Source organism: Rhinoderma darwinii, chromosome 2 (genome assembly GCF_050947455.1).
Source record: "Rhinoderma darwinii isolate aRhiDar2 chromosome 2, aRhiDar2.hap1, whole genome shotgun sequence".
Taxonomy (NCBI): Eukaryota; Metazoa; Chordata; class Amphibia; order Anura; family Rhinodermatidae; genus Rhinoderma; species Rhinoderma darwinii.
The window spans coordinates 128,275,979-128,291,988 of record NC_134688.1 but is presented as its reverse complement, the minus strand read 5'-3'; the positions used below and the strand labels follow the sequence as shown (position 1 = coordinate 128,291,988).

The following is a 16,010-nucleotide window of genomic DNA, read 5'->3' as shown; positions in this document are numbered from 1 at the left end:
ATAATGAACAAATTTATCACAGATGCATGAATCCCAAAGGGTTAAATGACATTTCCCTGCTGTTCAACAGCTGAATGTGATAATGAAATGTAGATTTACCTACAAAATTCTAGCATGATCAAGATTGCGTGTCAAAGTATTAACTATTATAAAAATGATAAGCATGAGGCCTGGGTTTAAAATATTACTATAATTCCCTTCTTCTGCTCAATCTGACATCGGCCAGGATCGGACCCGTGCACTAGACTTTTCGTGCAATGTACGGCTGCTTCTGGAACTGTACAAATACAGAAAAAGGACTTATTTACCGGAAAAAAAATCACAGAAAAAGGCCATACTGTACTGCCCAGCCAGCTCTCCACATCTCTCCAAGCCAGATGTCGGATCGGGCAGGAAAACGGAACTTAGTGACAATTTAATCTAGAACATTTTGGCAAACTATTAGTTTGTTTTCTTATTTATTACTAATCTTTTAGGACTTTATAGAATATGCTATTGGCTATGTTTTTTTTAATTAAAATTTTCCCCATTTTTTTTTTTTTCCCCCCTCAGGGTCTTTTCTCAGGAGCAGTGTGTTTGATGAGCAGTACGTCATTTCCCTTCTTTAAAAGTGACGCTCTGTTTGTAATGCTGAGCAAGTATACAACTGGTGTGAAATACGCAATGGAGCAGGAATGCTTAAACAGATTGAATAAGAAAGCCGATCACCATGAAGACGATGACACAAATCACTCTGTGTCTTCAATTGAGGATGATTTTGTAACTGCATTGGAACATTTGGATGAAGAGGAGTCTACAAATACAAATGACAGCCAAGGTACTCTACCATTACTTGTAGCATGCCCGGGCTTAGGCAAGTTGCTATTAATACAGTACATTACTCTCTAGCGCTCAGCTGCTTCGGTCATTCCCATAGACCTTGAATGGAGCGGCAGCGCACATGCGCGACCGCCGCTCCATTTAAAATCCTCCTCACTGCGACCGTGCAGTGAGAAGGAATGGGGTCTGGACCCCCATTCTAGAGATCAGTGAGGGTCCCAGTGATGGGGCCCTCAGTGATCACACAATTCTCACATATTCTGTGGATGGGTGATACATTTTAGTTGTGCAAAAACCCCTTTTAATTGCAGAACTGTTGATTTTGAGTCCTGAGTGGTGCATGTTTACAGATAAATGTCTCTTATTATATTGTATGTCTACATTGGAGATGGCCATGAAGAAATCTTGCCTATCAATGCAGATAAGGCCTCATGCACATGGCCGCCTCCATTATTTGCTATGAGCCTGAACACGAACACGGCCGTAATAAGACATGCCTGTTGTTTCTGCGGTCCAGGCTCCATGGCCACATAGGAATGAATGGAGCCGCAATTCTCCCGTGGATTTTCGGGGGAATTGCGGCCGCAAAAGCGTGTTCGTGTGCATGGGGCCGCAGTGTGTAACAAATCACTATCACAGTCCTACAATTATAACTCTTAGGTTTTTTTCTATAACAACTATAATAGTATTAACCTTTTTCTGTATGTTAGATCTGTTGGTATTAACTTAAACATGCAGAACCTCTTACATTTTTGCACATATTATTATAGGAAGACATATTTTATATTATAAATCACTGTAATGCTACATTATTCAGAAATAATATTTAAGTGATACTCTATGCCTTAATTATATGTACAGAAATCACCTGTCATGAGGCATTGAATCAAGGGCATCTAGAAGATGGCCGAAAATCTGTGTGGGTGGGGGAAGCAGGACTCAGGTTCTCTGAGTCATGGCAGCATTTAAATGGCTCAACATCTCCCTCTATATCCTATGCTGCCAGATGGGGTAGCATACGAGAAATGACGGATCTGATTTAACCATTTCACATGATAGAGGTGGTCAATACTTATATTTATAAAGAAGTATTAAAGTATTTATAGAAATACTGCTTTATGTAGTGTATGTGTGTGCGTGTGCGCGTGTATATGTGTGTGTGTGTGTGTGTGTGTGTGTGTGTGTGTATATATATATATATATATAATTCCTTGTACATTTTATTTCTTTTTTTAGGACAGTGTTTGTTTGTTTTTTAATGTTTTTAAGCAAATTAGGCCCACTATAATAAATTACATCACAGTACTCCCAAGACTATGATCACACCCTGGGCCACAATTATTAAAAGTTTAACATGAGGACAGTGTTAGTACCCCCTAAGCGGCGTGGTCTGTACCAAAGGTTGAGAGCCGAGGGTTTAGGTGCTATAGTTCCACTAATCTGAGAGAGCCTTCTTTCTGGAAGTTTAAGAATGTGTTTTTCTGTCATTTATTCACTTTTTTTCAAATCGTTTGCATTAGAAGAATTTATTCAAGCCACAATTTCATCTCAATCTTATTTCATTCTAGGAGATAGATGGGAAACTGTGAAAAATCAACGTGATGCTGCTTCCCAAACACAACCTTCTCATTGTCTAGACATTACTGGATCGAAAATCATATTCAGCTCAGTGCGCCGTAGATCATCTATCAAGTCTGCAGTTCTTATGGGTTACTTGGGACTCCCAGAAATGTCATCCTCCGTTAAGAATACAGTCACAACATCAATGTGTAATACTTGGACACAGAGAAATGTTTCTACCCATGAGAAAATCATATTTTCCCCATCTCCCGTGGAAACCTCCGAATCTGAGTGTTCAAGTCCAAGTCCTATTATTTTCTTAGATGAAGAGGGTTACCAGAAGAGCTTAAAAGCAAAGCTTAATCTGCCAAAGATCCCTGTAGGCAAAGATGACATTGAGGACTCTGACTCAGAATTAAGTGAGTTTTTTGATAGTTTTGATAGATTTGATGAACCAGAAACGTCACTAGAAGACCATTTTCAAAATAACCAGAAAACTGTTCTAGGCAGCCCTCCCAAAAAAAGAAAATGTGCCAAAGGAAACATAAATAGAGTTTGCATGAATCCACAAAAGTTTAAATTTGATCGCCCTACGCTATCAGCCAGTGTAAAAAAACCTACTCCTCGTAAAGCAGAATCTCCTTTCAGTAGTATGAGTGATGTACCAGATTCCCCTCGTCCAACAAAGACATGTAGTGAGGATAATGGTACATTTTTTAGTCCTATCCGATCATCTGCTTTTAGTCCTCCTGGGGTTCCCTCTGCAAAAGATTGTACGTCTCATTTAGTTAGTCGTGGTGATGTTCCTCTACTTAAGGACAATTCTTATGTCAGATTAAGTGACTACGCAAATCGGGTGTGCAATGACATGTTTGACACGGTCTTAAATACCAAGCCACCCTCCAACATTGTAAAAAAAGAGCAAGAAAAAGGTCCAAAACTGAAACGTAAATCACATGGCAAAGAGTTGGACCGGAAGTCCAAATCAAAACATAAATCCATTAAGGGTGGCATTCAGAAGTTTGCCGCAGACCTGGTAGAAAAGAGCTTAGGCAATGCATTTAAAGACTTGCAAAGAGGCGTTTCATCTTGTACTAGTGCATTGTGCCACCTAGCTGCCAGACTAACTTCATATGTTTTCCAAATGGCGTTCTATGAAATTGGAAGGAGACAGGCATTCTCAATTAAGAAAAGAGCCATTAATGGCCTGGCAAACCTCATGGTGAGTGAAGTCATTACAAGTGCTCTAGAAGAGCTCCGGTATATAAAGAAGCAGATGGTTACGAATGCAGTCACGCGTTTTGCTTCCGACCTTGCTGAGGAGCTGGTTTTTGAAGGAATGATGGAAGTATGTCAGTTTTCCCACCCACCAACTCCAAGTGTTTCTTACTGCCAGTCATTTGATTATGAAGATGTAATAGTGAGTTCCTATGCTAAAGACTTATCAGAATCTGTGATTCAGGAAGCTTTTATTGAGCTTTCTCAGGTAAATGTGGGTTTTACACCAGAAGCTGCTATAAGCGTTTCAATGGATAACCTCAAATATGTAAACTCTGAAGGTATGATGAAAGCAAGTCAATCATTATCCATATTCCCTGCTCCGAGAACTCAAGAAGTTTCACCTGTGGTACAGAAGTCTAAAAGAGACTACACTGTTCAGTATGCTTTGTTCTTTACTTCTGGTCTTGTGAGCTCCGTGCCTGTGCCCGTAGCCGCTAAAGTCTTGAGCCAACAACCAATATCAAATGATCAAACAGATCACTTGGCAAGCAAAAACTTTTGTGTAGACCATGTAAAAAATTATCATATTTCTACAAAAAGCACTGCTGATATGTCATCTGATAAAAAGATTATACTTGGGAATAACCAGCAGGATGCAGATGGAGTTAAAACCTTCTCCATAACTATGGTGGATATGATAGTAAGTGAAGCATATGATGTTATAAATTCAGCAAAAACTGTGGACGATTATGCAGAAATGATGACCAAAAATATAATTGACGTGTCTTCTCCGCACTTTTCATTAGATGGAAGTACATCAGAAAATCACTGTGTTGAAGACACAGACAGGGGTATTTTTAAGCATTCTATAGGTAAGAGCACACAAACTTCTTCAAATAAATTAGAACTAATTAAATCCAGCAATTTGGTTGACCACGATAAAAATCTGACTCTAGAGACTGAAATGATTTATTATTCTCCGAAATCTTCAGAGCAGCAGAAAAGGATTTTCCGATGTCCTCAAGTGGTGGAACATGCCACCCTAAGTCCGTACTTTACTATGAAGCAGCTAGAACAGGATTATAAGTGTGATCTTACAGAGAAGCATTCTATCGGCAATTGTCTAGCAACATCCAATGCTTTATATAATAAAAGTGATACAGAAAGTATAGCTTCCAATAGAAATGTACATAGCACTGATGGGTCAGATCTTTCAATGTTTGGCCTTCATAGCTGTCTCCCTCATATTAACAGTTTTTCCTCAGTAATGTGTAGTTGTGGTGATGACTTCTTTGTTGAAGACAAGAATAATCAAAAATACTCTTATGTACCTGCACTGCCTGGCACACCGCCTCCAACACCTTTGACCATGTATGACGTAAGTCCAGAAAGAAGTATGAGAAAGCTCAACAAGAGACTGAAAGGACAACTGGCAAAAGAGTTCTATCCAGCCACCCCACCTTCTACTCCTCATTTGTCTGTACATGAACACGATAACAGTAAAAAAGATGATTTTATGCTTAGGCTTATGAGATCGCTGTCTGAAGAAGTTGAAAGCTCTAGCAGTGACGATAGTTCTGAAGAACTTGAGGTATCTGAGGAAACATGCAGATATGCAGACTACTTATCAAGTAACATCATATCTATTGCCACTGATATGGCTGCGTACACATTAGATGATGACTCTTCACATGGAACAACACCGAGGAACCTGTCACAGTTAAGTGTGCTAAGTGATAAGTGGGGTTACCCTGTCTACATGAGAAATATTACAGAGGAACTCTTAGAAACCTTGAGCAAATATGCCAACGATGTTGCTGGTGACGTCATCAGTGAGGTAAAGGAAACCATAGGAAGCAGGAAGAACTCTCTGTGTGATGTAGATTGTCATTCTCAATCATCTGGCAAAGATTGTCGACAGAAAGAAAGTAGCTTTAAGTATGTAGGTATGAGTTATAAAGCATCTGATCCTACCACTCTTTCTCTGCCTTACAATACCTGGGGTACTGGCTTGACTTCGAAGTACCCCAGCTGTGAAAGTGTAACTGAAGAATACGCCGATCATCTAATCAGAGTGCTAAAGATGGAAGGAGGGAATAGTGAGTTAATTTTAGATCAATATGCGAGCAGGTTAGTTTATAGAGCTATAAAGTCTGGACTCCAGCAGGCCTCAAAAACAATTAAAGTTAAATGTAACAGGAAGATTCTGTCTAGGGTGAAGTCTGAGGCCAATACTAGCAAAGAAATACGTAGATTATTTAATAGGACCCACCATTCAGAGAAAGACAAACATAGAAAAAATAATGTTACCCTTAATTCATTTACTGAGGACTCGGTAGAGAAACCTGAAGTTACTGGCCTCCTTCATTTTGCAGGATCTCTTGCACAGACTATAACATGCGATGTAAGGAGAAGGCTCAAACTGTCTACTGTGTCTCTTCCCAAATCCCTGACAGATTCTTGTCTCTACTCTAAATCGAAGAACGATTATTTTACTGGTGATCTTGTTAAATCCTCATTCCCCGCGTCACTTCTACCCTTACCTCATAAGCAAAAACTATATCACAGCACCGGCAGTTTAAATGATCACGGTTTTAGTGATGGGCTACTAAAAGCTATTGAGCATTATGCTTGCAAAGTTGTAGACCGAACCTTGGAAGTTGGCATGGAAGCAGCCCTGCTTCAATCTATGGAACATAAGAAGAAAACTGATAAGATTCCACATGCTGGAAAACTAATGCATTCTTATGGGACTGCATGCAGACTATGTAGCGCAATAGAGCAGCACGGCAACTCTTTATCTTCTTGTCACTTCTTGCTGGGACACGATAGAAAAGGTAAACCGTGCTCTAAGTCCAGGCAAAATGCTTGCCAGAAATCAAGATTTTTTCATCTTAACATCCCGAAAATCCACATTGACCTAGAAAAAAGATCAATGTTTGCTGATAAAATAGTAAGTGCAGCACTTGAGAAAGCAGAACGTGAGCTGAGCAACACAAGTCTGGGAGCTGATAGCGGTATTGAACACGATGGAATAAGCTTTGCAGAAAGCCTTACTGCAGAAATCATGATGTCCGCTGTGAAGAATATCGGGCATGTTAATATCAGGTAAGGTCGCACTATAATTGGTTTGTACCATGCAGAGATTCATTTTTTTAATGTATTTGTAAAAAAAACTAGTGTGACGGTTGGTGTTATAAAGCAGGGCAAGGTGGATTAAAAAAATGTTCCTCTATTTTCCTGTGTTTAGTTCTATTGGCAAAGATGGCTTCCAGTCAGTGGACTCCGTAACCAGTCAACATACCAGTGTCAGCGTGGGTGACGACAGCACGGGCAGCTGGTCAAATCTGAGCTTTGAAGATGAACATCAAGATGAATGCAGCAGTTTTCTTCATCTTAGTGACAGGTAAGCGTTATTACCCTATATCTGTCAATGTTGATATAACCTTTCTAATTGGTTATTAAAGAGTGTTTTCACATTAACATCATTATCTATTTCATATATATATATATATATTCAGTGAAGGAAATAAGTATTTTTGATCCCTTGCTGATTTTGTAAGTTTGCCCACTGTCAAAGACACGAACAGTCTAGAATTTTTAGGCTAGGTTAATTTTACCAGTGAGAGATAGATTATATAAAAAAATAAATTAAAAAAAAACGAAAATCACATAGTCAAAATTATATATATTTATTTGCATTGTGCACAGAGAAATAAGTATTTGATCCCTTTGGCAAACAAGACTTAATACTTGGTGGCAAAACCCTTGTTGGCAAGCACAGCAGTCAGACGTTTTTTGTAGTTGATGATGAGGTTTGCACACATGTTAGATGGAATTTTGGCCCACTCCTCTTTGCAGATCATCTGTAAATCATTAAGATTTCGAGGCTGTCGCTTGGCAACTCGGATCTTCAGCTCCCTCCATAAGTTTTCGATGGGATTAAGGTCTGGAGACTAGCTGGGCCACTCCATGACCTTAATGTGCTTCTTTTTGAGCCACTCCTTTGTTGCCTTGGCTGTATGTTTCGGGTCATTGTCGTGCTGGAAGACCCAGCCACGAGCCATTTTTAATGTCCTGGTGGAGGGAAGGAGGTTGTCACTCAGGATTTGACGGTACATGGCTCCATCCATTCTCCCATTGATACGGTGAAGTAGTCCTGTGCCCTTAGCAGAGAAACATCCCCAAAACATAATGTTTCCACCTCCATGCTTGACAGTGGGGACGGTGTTCTTTGGGTCATAGGCAGCATTTCTCTTCCTCCAAACACGGCGAGTTGAGTTAATGCCAAAGAGCTCAATTTTAGTCTCATCTGACCACAGCACCTTCTCCCAATCACTCTCAGAATCATCCAGATGTTCATTTGCAAACTTCAGACGGGCCTGTACATGTGCCTTCTTGAGCAGGGGGACCTTGCGGGCACTGCAGGATTTTAATACATTACGGCGTAATGTGTTACCAATGGTTTTCTTGGTGACTGTGGTCCCAGCTGCCTTGAGATCTTTAACAAGTTCCCCCCGTGTAGTTTTCGGCTGAGCTCTCACATTCCTCAGGATCAAGGATACCCCACGAGGTGAGGTTTTGCATGGAGCCCCAGATCGATGTCGATTGACAGTCATTTTGTATGTCTTCCATTTTCTTACTATTGCACCAACAGTTGTCTCCTTCTCACGCAGCGTCTTACTTATGGTTTTGTAGCCCATTCCAGCCTTGTGCAGGTCTATGATCTTGTCCCTGACATCCTTAGAAAGCTCTTTGGTCTTGCCCATGTTGTAGAGGTTAGAGTCAAACTGATTAATTGAGTCTGTGGACAGGAGTCTTTTATACAGGTGACCATTTAGGACAGCTGTCTTTAATGCAGGCACCAAGTTGATTTGGAGCGTGTAACTGGTCTGGAGGAGGCTGAACTCTTAATGGTTGGCAGGGGATCAAATACTTATTTCTCTGTGCACAATGCAAATAAATATATATAATTTTGACTATGTGATTTTTCTTTTTTCTTTTTTTTTAAATATATAATCTATCTCTCACTGGTAAAATTAACCTAGCCTAAAAATTCTAGACTGTTCATGTCTTTGACAGTGGGCAAACTTACAAAATCGGCAAGGGATCAAATACTTATTTCCTTCACTGTATGTGTATGTATATATATATATATATATAAAACCTACAAGAAAAGTTTAGATTTGCTGCATTACTTATCTAGTGCAGATCCCAGTTCCAGCATGTATTGCAGTCCCGAGTTGCATTCACAAATCTGCTGCATTGGAAACTGTTAACAAGCTTGCAGCAGTTTTTGGTAAAAGAAAAAAATACTGTACAGTGCCTGGTGTAAAGACTACAACATTTTCAGATGGCAAATCTCCAGAGCACGCTCTGTACAGACTATGGTGAGAATTTATCAAGATTGGCATTTTCTCAAGAAAGTTTGAGTAAAATGCTTTGAGGTAGTGTAGATTTTTCGTCATTTATGCCAGCTTCTGGAGTAAATTATAGTACATGTGCCAAGCCCCAGGTAGCCCTGCCCTATTTGCTAAGTTATGCCTCTTTTTAAAAAGTGTTGAGCGCAGTGTAAATGTGCAGTTTGTACATACTGTACTTGTATTCAGCTGTGATTACAACGATGGGCATCACGGTCACAACCACTTAAAGTGGTTTGCCCATCAGGGACATTTATGGCATATCCTGTGGATGTGCCATAAATGTCCCCGATGGGCAAACAAAACCCTTTTAAGTCATGTAATTTCTAACCGAGTTAAAGGGGTTTTCCGATTTCAGCAAATGTTGTTTATTCACTGTAATAGTGTCAACTATTTGTGATGATCTTATACCCAAATAGATTATCCACAACAACCTCATTTAATGTTATGAAACCAGAAAGTTGAGGCTCAAAACCAGGTGCTTTTTGCATGTACTTTATATAATTTTGCTTTTTAAGGGCAACTGTTTAGCAATAATTTAGCATGAATATTAATGTCATGACTATTAATGTCATTAATGTGATCAGTCAATATTGTCTTCTTCTGGTAGTAATGGTAACAGCAGTAGCTGGAGCAGTCTGGGATTGGAGGGAGACATGTATGAAGAGAATTTATCCTTCCCACCATCCGACAGGTTGGTTTAGTTAGAAACCGTGCATGTAAATAGGTTATTAATTTTTGGAATATGCAAGAAGAATATGCATTCTTCTCTGTTATGCATCCGTCATGTTTCCTTGAAAATAATAATGTGCATGCTTTCCTCTTATTTATGAATAGCGGAACTAAATATTTTACAGTTCTAATAAGCATGTGTATTGATAATTACTGTTAAATGAAAAAGGATAATGTGAAAGTTAAAAAAAAATTCTTCACTATGAAAGCAAGGCCAGGATGAGCAGTAGGCCAAGAAGACAACTGCCTATTGCACCATTGGGGGTGGGTGAAATTTATGGATTAGAGGGGTTGTCCATTTCCAAAAAATGTATGGTCTTTTTGCAGGATTGGCCATTAATATCTGATCAGTTGGGGTCCGACTCCCGGCGCGCCCCCCAATCGGCTGTTTTGAAGGGACTGCAGTGCTCCTACCAGCGCTGCTTCCCCTTCATTCCCTTTGCTACTCATACTGTGAATCGCCGACACACTTGTAGCAGAAATTCACAGTATTACAGCCTTCTCCGATTCACTTTGACTGGGGTGGAAAAATGTGAGACTTTTATGACTTGAAGACCGTTACATAGTTGATAAGGTTGAAAAAAGACACAGGTCCATCAAGTCCAACCTATAATCCTACTGTGTTAATCCAGAGGAAGGCAAAACCCCCATGAGGTTGATGGCAATTTCCTTATTAGAGGAAAATTCCTCCCTGAGTCCAATAATGGCAATCAGAATAAATCTCTGGATCAACGTCCCATCTCCAGAATCATGAGTTGCAATATTATATTTTTCGAGAGTGGCATCAAGGTACTTCTTGAACTTGTTCAAAGAATCAACCATCACAACATCCTATAGTGAGTTCCAAAATCTCACTGCTCTCACAGTAAAGAATCCCTGTCTGTGACGGTGGTGAAACCTTTTCTCCTCGAGACGTAGAGTCTGAAATAAAAATGATACTTCTTCCTTTACCCAGTCAACAAATCTGGGGGAGGATAACCTCCTCATACGTATTGTGCACTATCCAGTTCCTGAATCTTGACCTAATAGTTTATAACCTGTATAGTATCCACTTGCTCTGTTTTTCTATTTGAAGGTTTTGCATGAATTCTTTATTGAAACCGTCTTTGTCAGATATTTTTGATCAGTTAATAATCTATTGCTTGTTGAAACTTAGCGACGGCACAGAAGATAAAGATGAAGATGCCAAAATACCTGCAGAAGGTAATATATAAATATACATATAAATTATTTGTATTCCTAAATAGAATTGACTACAGATCTATTAGGGCACTATTAATGTCTGATGCTAGAAAATATGATAGATGTACTTTGCACTGTACAATGGCGATTCGAGACCAAAGCAACATTTATTGTGGATGTAGGATACTTTAACCTTAGATGACACTGAAATTTTACAATACTACCACAACCAGTTGAATGCAACTGGGGATAATAGAACTGGAATTTGATATATTGGTCACCAGTATGCAGGAGCACTCAGTGCCAAGCAACAGTTGCAAAAGCAAATATGAATTTAGGGAGATAAAGCCTGTGATTTAAATATAGCATTGTCCATCTACAAAACCCTGTATGGCTCTTGAATATGGTCACGGTTTTGGGTGCCACACTGTAAAAAGGATGTAGGAGTGTTGTAGAGAGTTTATAGGTCTGCAACTATATTAATAAATGGGATGAGGGGATGTCTCTGGCAACAAAAATTTCGAAAAAGTGGGCTTGTTTAACTTGTAAAAAATATTTTTTTAGAGGTGATCTTTTTAATCTGTAGAAATATATGCAAAGTCCGTACAAAAACAATGATCGGGCAAACGAGCGTTCATTTGACCGCTCTTTCCCGATCATTGCCCTGTGTAAACCGAGCAACGATCAGCCGTTGAACGAGTAAATGCTTGTTCAACGGCTAATTGTATTGTTTATGCAGCACAAAATATTGTGTAAACAGGGAGATGTGCTGCCGATATGATGGAAATGCATGGGGACGAGCGATCATAGTAATGATCACAGATCCCCATACATTACTGATCATAGCACCTTGTGAAAGAAGCAAACGAGCACTGGTGCTCGTTTTTACGGTTCAAGCTGGCCGGTGTAAAAGAACCTGTTGGCTGGATTTACAGTCTGTATGTCGGCTGCATTTCCTGGACCGAACGTACTGCAGGGAGCCGGGCTCCTAGTGTCATAGTTCTCTATGACGCTAGGTGTCACTGCCTCGCTGCGGGAAAACGGTCCCGTACTGTAATCATGTTTTCAGTACGGACAGTAGTTCTACGGGGAGGCAGGGACACATAGCATCATAGATAACTATGATGCGGTCCGGGAAATGAGGCCGGCATACGGACCGTATATCACGGACCGAACGCGCTCGTTTGAAGCCGGCCTTAGTTATCCAACTTGCGCGCACACACACCTAGTTGCATAGTTCTCACATATTTGGAAGTTCTATTGCTGAATATTTACTGCAGTGCCCCTTGTAAGAATGTATGATTTGTAAAGTTGTTGCTTCAATTATATACACACTATGGCATTGAGAGCAATACATGCCCAGTTAAAAATGTTCGACAAATTCCTCGTATTCTTCCTATTCATTAATTTGCTACCTCATGTTCATGTAATTCTGGTGATCGCATCACTTTAATTACATTATAACATAAATGCATTTTGAATTATATTGTCACAATTGGCTTACAGCACAACTACTATTTTCATACATGTTGTTTTTTAAATATTGGCGATCTTTACCAAACATTGCTTTGAGTTGATACTGAATATAAATATAATGAAATAATGTAGAATGTTAGGGGAAAAATGTAACATATTGGACAATGCCAACTTTTTTTTGCCAATAACCACTTTTCTAAAGGTGTCTGTTATAATAAAGCTAGTCTTAATAGATGATTTCTTGTGTATATACAAATAGACTCCGTAATTGTGTTTCAGTTGTAGATCAACAATGCAGGATTCTACACATCAGAAATGTGGATATGGGACCAAGCACAGTGGCGTCACAGCTAAGGACGATGTTACAGTGGATTGCTGCCTCGGAGTCCGGCATTTCTGAGCTCCACTTTCTCGATCATGCCAAACAAGAGCTATTACCTGTAAGTTGTCACACGATGTATTGTTGTTATTTGTGTACACAAGATTTTTATTTGTACACCACCCATGAAAATGATTTTGTAGAGGAGGAACATACGTTTACTTGCTGAATTTATCTGCACATTATAAGCTGCGTAGGGCATATACATTGTTTGTAGAGCACATCTGCTCTAGCGTGACTGTAGCCAACGTAACAATCCCCTACAAGTTCGTAGTGCCACACAAATCTTCAGCAAAGGTTAAAACACCCATATGAGAGTCCCCTGGCCATCTGATGGACTGTCCTCTGTGCATTCCTGAATCTGAGGTCCCTACTTGCACTTCAGGGGTCTTTTATTTCAACACAGTTGGTCGGAAGTACAATTCTTACAATAGATTTGTTCTGCCAATTTTACAAGTTCCTCTCTAGCTTCAGTAGAGGTTTCAATCCCAGCGCTCAAATGCAACTATTCTGTGAGTAGACAATGGCATGTCCTGGTAGATGAAGTAGTCAAAAACATTTTCCATGTAATCTTTGTCTAATACATTTTACTGGCCTTATTTTGTACATATAAATGCGCAGACTGACAAACTCAGATCTGTTCCAACTCCTCATGATTTCACAATGTCTTGTTAGAGGATTTCCCTAGCAACCTATTGAGTAACTGTACTTTTGTGGTGCCCAAAAGAAACTGCAAAATGACAGATTCAGTTCTGCTACATCTATATGGTGATCGACTTTGCTTTCATGGGAAGAAATTGTAAACCTGGCTGCTTACAAAAATGTAAGACCTTCTTATACTTTATTGTTTGCAGGAAACGCACAGAGTGTGAACCTAATTCCAAAATATACAAGATATTTTAGTTTAAGGTGGAGCAGTACCCACAAAAACCACACTCTGCCACAATAGGAAAATCCACATCAATAATTAGGTTGTGTTAGTATGTGTGGTATTAGGGTGCGGTGACAAACCTATTACCTTCTAGTTCAAAATTTCCTGTTTTTACCCTATTTTTTTTTCTCTAAACCCACAAACCACTAGACTGTAAGGGTTTCTATGTCAAAATATTTATCTTGTCAATTAAAACACACATTCTGGCCTTGTGTCGAGGAGAAGACCTAGGTTAAGTTGATAATGAGTTTAATGTATTTGACATCGTTAAAATCCACTTGGAATCATTACATTTTTTTCTTTCAGCTGTTCAGACGGGTTAGAGAAAAAGGCTGGAAAATTGGAGACCTCTTACAAGCTATTCTACAGTACTGTGAAAACTTGGATATGTCCTCAGATGTAGCCAGTCCTTTGTATAACTGGCTTTTGGAATATTGTTAACGGCACTTTATTACTGAAGGGACAGATGTGAATTTATCTGCAAATGCTATTTCTCTTAAAGAATCAGTTACTATACTGTAGCTTTGCATTGCGGAATATGTGTGTACAAACCTCTCCATATATAAATGACGCATATCTATGTGATTGGTACTAAGAAATTTTGAGTACCCGTAGTGTTCCTAAAGTCATAAAGTGAAGAGACCTTTATATAGCACTTGTTGTATCAGCTTGAGAACACTATGTTTATTTCACATACTGTATCTGATATTTGCTTCTAGATTATTCTTTTTTTTTTAACACATTTTAATGTCACAACATAAGTGAAGTTAGATTGCTACTTTATCATTTAGAGGACATGTATGCACAGCACACAAACATTGTGAGACACGTGATTGTATAATGTATCATTTCTCAGCACTTCTCTCTATGATGTAATGTTTCTGATTTGTGTCACATAATTTAATACAAAACGATATGGATAAACTGACCCACAAAATATCTGACAGAGGGAAGTCAGGCTGTTCAATAGTCACATAAGTATAAAACGGACACATGCCCATCAAGATCAACCCTTTTCTCACTGTAGTAGATACTGAAATAATGTGGGGGGAAAAATATCTTATTTCTGACCCCACTGGCTGCTGGCATGGAGGGATGGGCAGCTGCCATGCACTTCTGGTGCCACTTATGTCTATAGGAAATAGAGGGCTTGAAATTTAAAAAGCAATCCTGTTGAATTCTTGTCCAGCCGTCCCTATAGACGAGTTCTTTTCAAAGTGTGAGATGAGCCTCATGGGTGAAGCGCCCCCCAGTTGTTGATGAAGCACAGCTGGGGAGGCAGTTTTTACAAAAGGGATTTTAAAGGGAATCTGTCGGCAGTTTAGAGGCCTCAAAACTGCTGCCAGTGCTGTATAGGGAAGGGCATTGTAGCGATACCTGTAGTCTTGGTTATGCAATTTTCATAACCGAGAAATGAATGTGCAATTCCCCCAGTGCCACTCTCTGGTCTGGCAGCATACCCTAAGGAGAAGCCAGGAGCACTTGCAATCAAGGGGCTGCCTCAGTGGCACTTGTGACCGGGGCGCAGAGGGAGCAAGTTGCATGACTGAGACAACCGGTACCGTTCTAATGCCCCCCCCCCCCCCTTTATAGCGCTGTCAGCAGTTTTGAGGCCTCAAAACTGATGACTGATTTCCTTCAAGCTTAACAGGCCTCCCTTTTGTCTGCACCAATCTCCGGTTAAAGGCTATGTACACCTTTTTGAAAACATATTTCTTTAAATAAAACAGTGTATTAGTATGATTGGTGCAACTTTGTAATTACTTTTTATTAAAAATTGTTTTTACTTTTTGAGATACAGCTGCTTTGTATCCTGTATACAGAGCAGCTGTATCTGGCGCTGAGACCTGAATCCGCCAGGTCAGTGGCACTGACCTTTTTCAGTGACAGCATGTCAGAGAGACACAGGTCTTTGTAGAAAAAGTTTGAGAATCCCTGCTCTAAACTATAAATTGTTAGCAGATCCTGTTGAAATCAACAGAATGCATGAGAAATAAATCTCACGTCCATGTCCAGCTTAAAGAGGCTCTGTCACCAGATTTTGCAACCCCTATCTCCTATTGCAGCAGATCGGCGCTGCAATGTAGATTACAGTAACGTTTTTATTTTTAAAAAACAAGCATTTTTGGCCAAGTTATGACCATTTTTGTATTTATGCAAATGAGGCTTGCAAAAGTACAACTGGGCGTGTTTACAGTAAAAGTCCAACTGGGCGTGTATTATGTGTGTTACATCTGGGCGTGTTTACTACTTTTACTAGCTGGGCGTTCTGACGAGAAGTATCATCCAC

General features: G+C 39.6%; 1 protein-coding gene across 1 annotated transcript in view; it reads left to right on the top strand.

The window, feature by feature from the left end:
• AKAP11 (A-kinase anchoring protein 11) overlaps positions 1–15,766 on the top strand; it is a 32,503-nt gene extending 16,737 nt beyond the window's left edge. Inside the window, exons 6-12 of the mRNA XM_075852281.1 lie at positions 553–817; positions 2,388–6,708; positions 6,851–7,006; positions 9,631–9,714; positions 10,909–10,955; positions 12,690–12,850; positions 14,027–15,766. Of these exons, the coding sequence (XP_075708396.1) occupies positions 553–817; positions 2,388–6,708; positions 6,851–7,006; positions 9,631–9,714; positions 10,909–10,955; positions 12,690–12,850; positions 14,027–14,161 (5,169 nt within the window). The 3' untranslated portion in view covers positions 14,162–15,766. The remainder of the gene's footprint in view (positions 1–552; positions 818–2,387; positions 6,709–6,850; positions 7,007–9,630; positions 9,715–10,908; positions 10,956–12,689; positions 12,851–14,026) is intronic.
• The last annotated feature ends 244 nt before the right edge of the window (positions 15,767–16,010 follow it).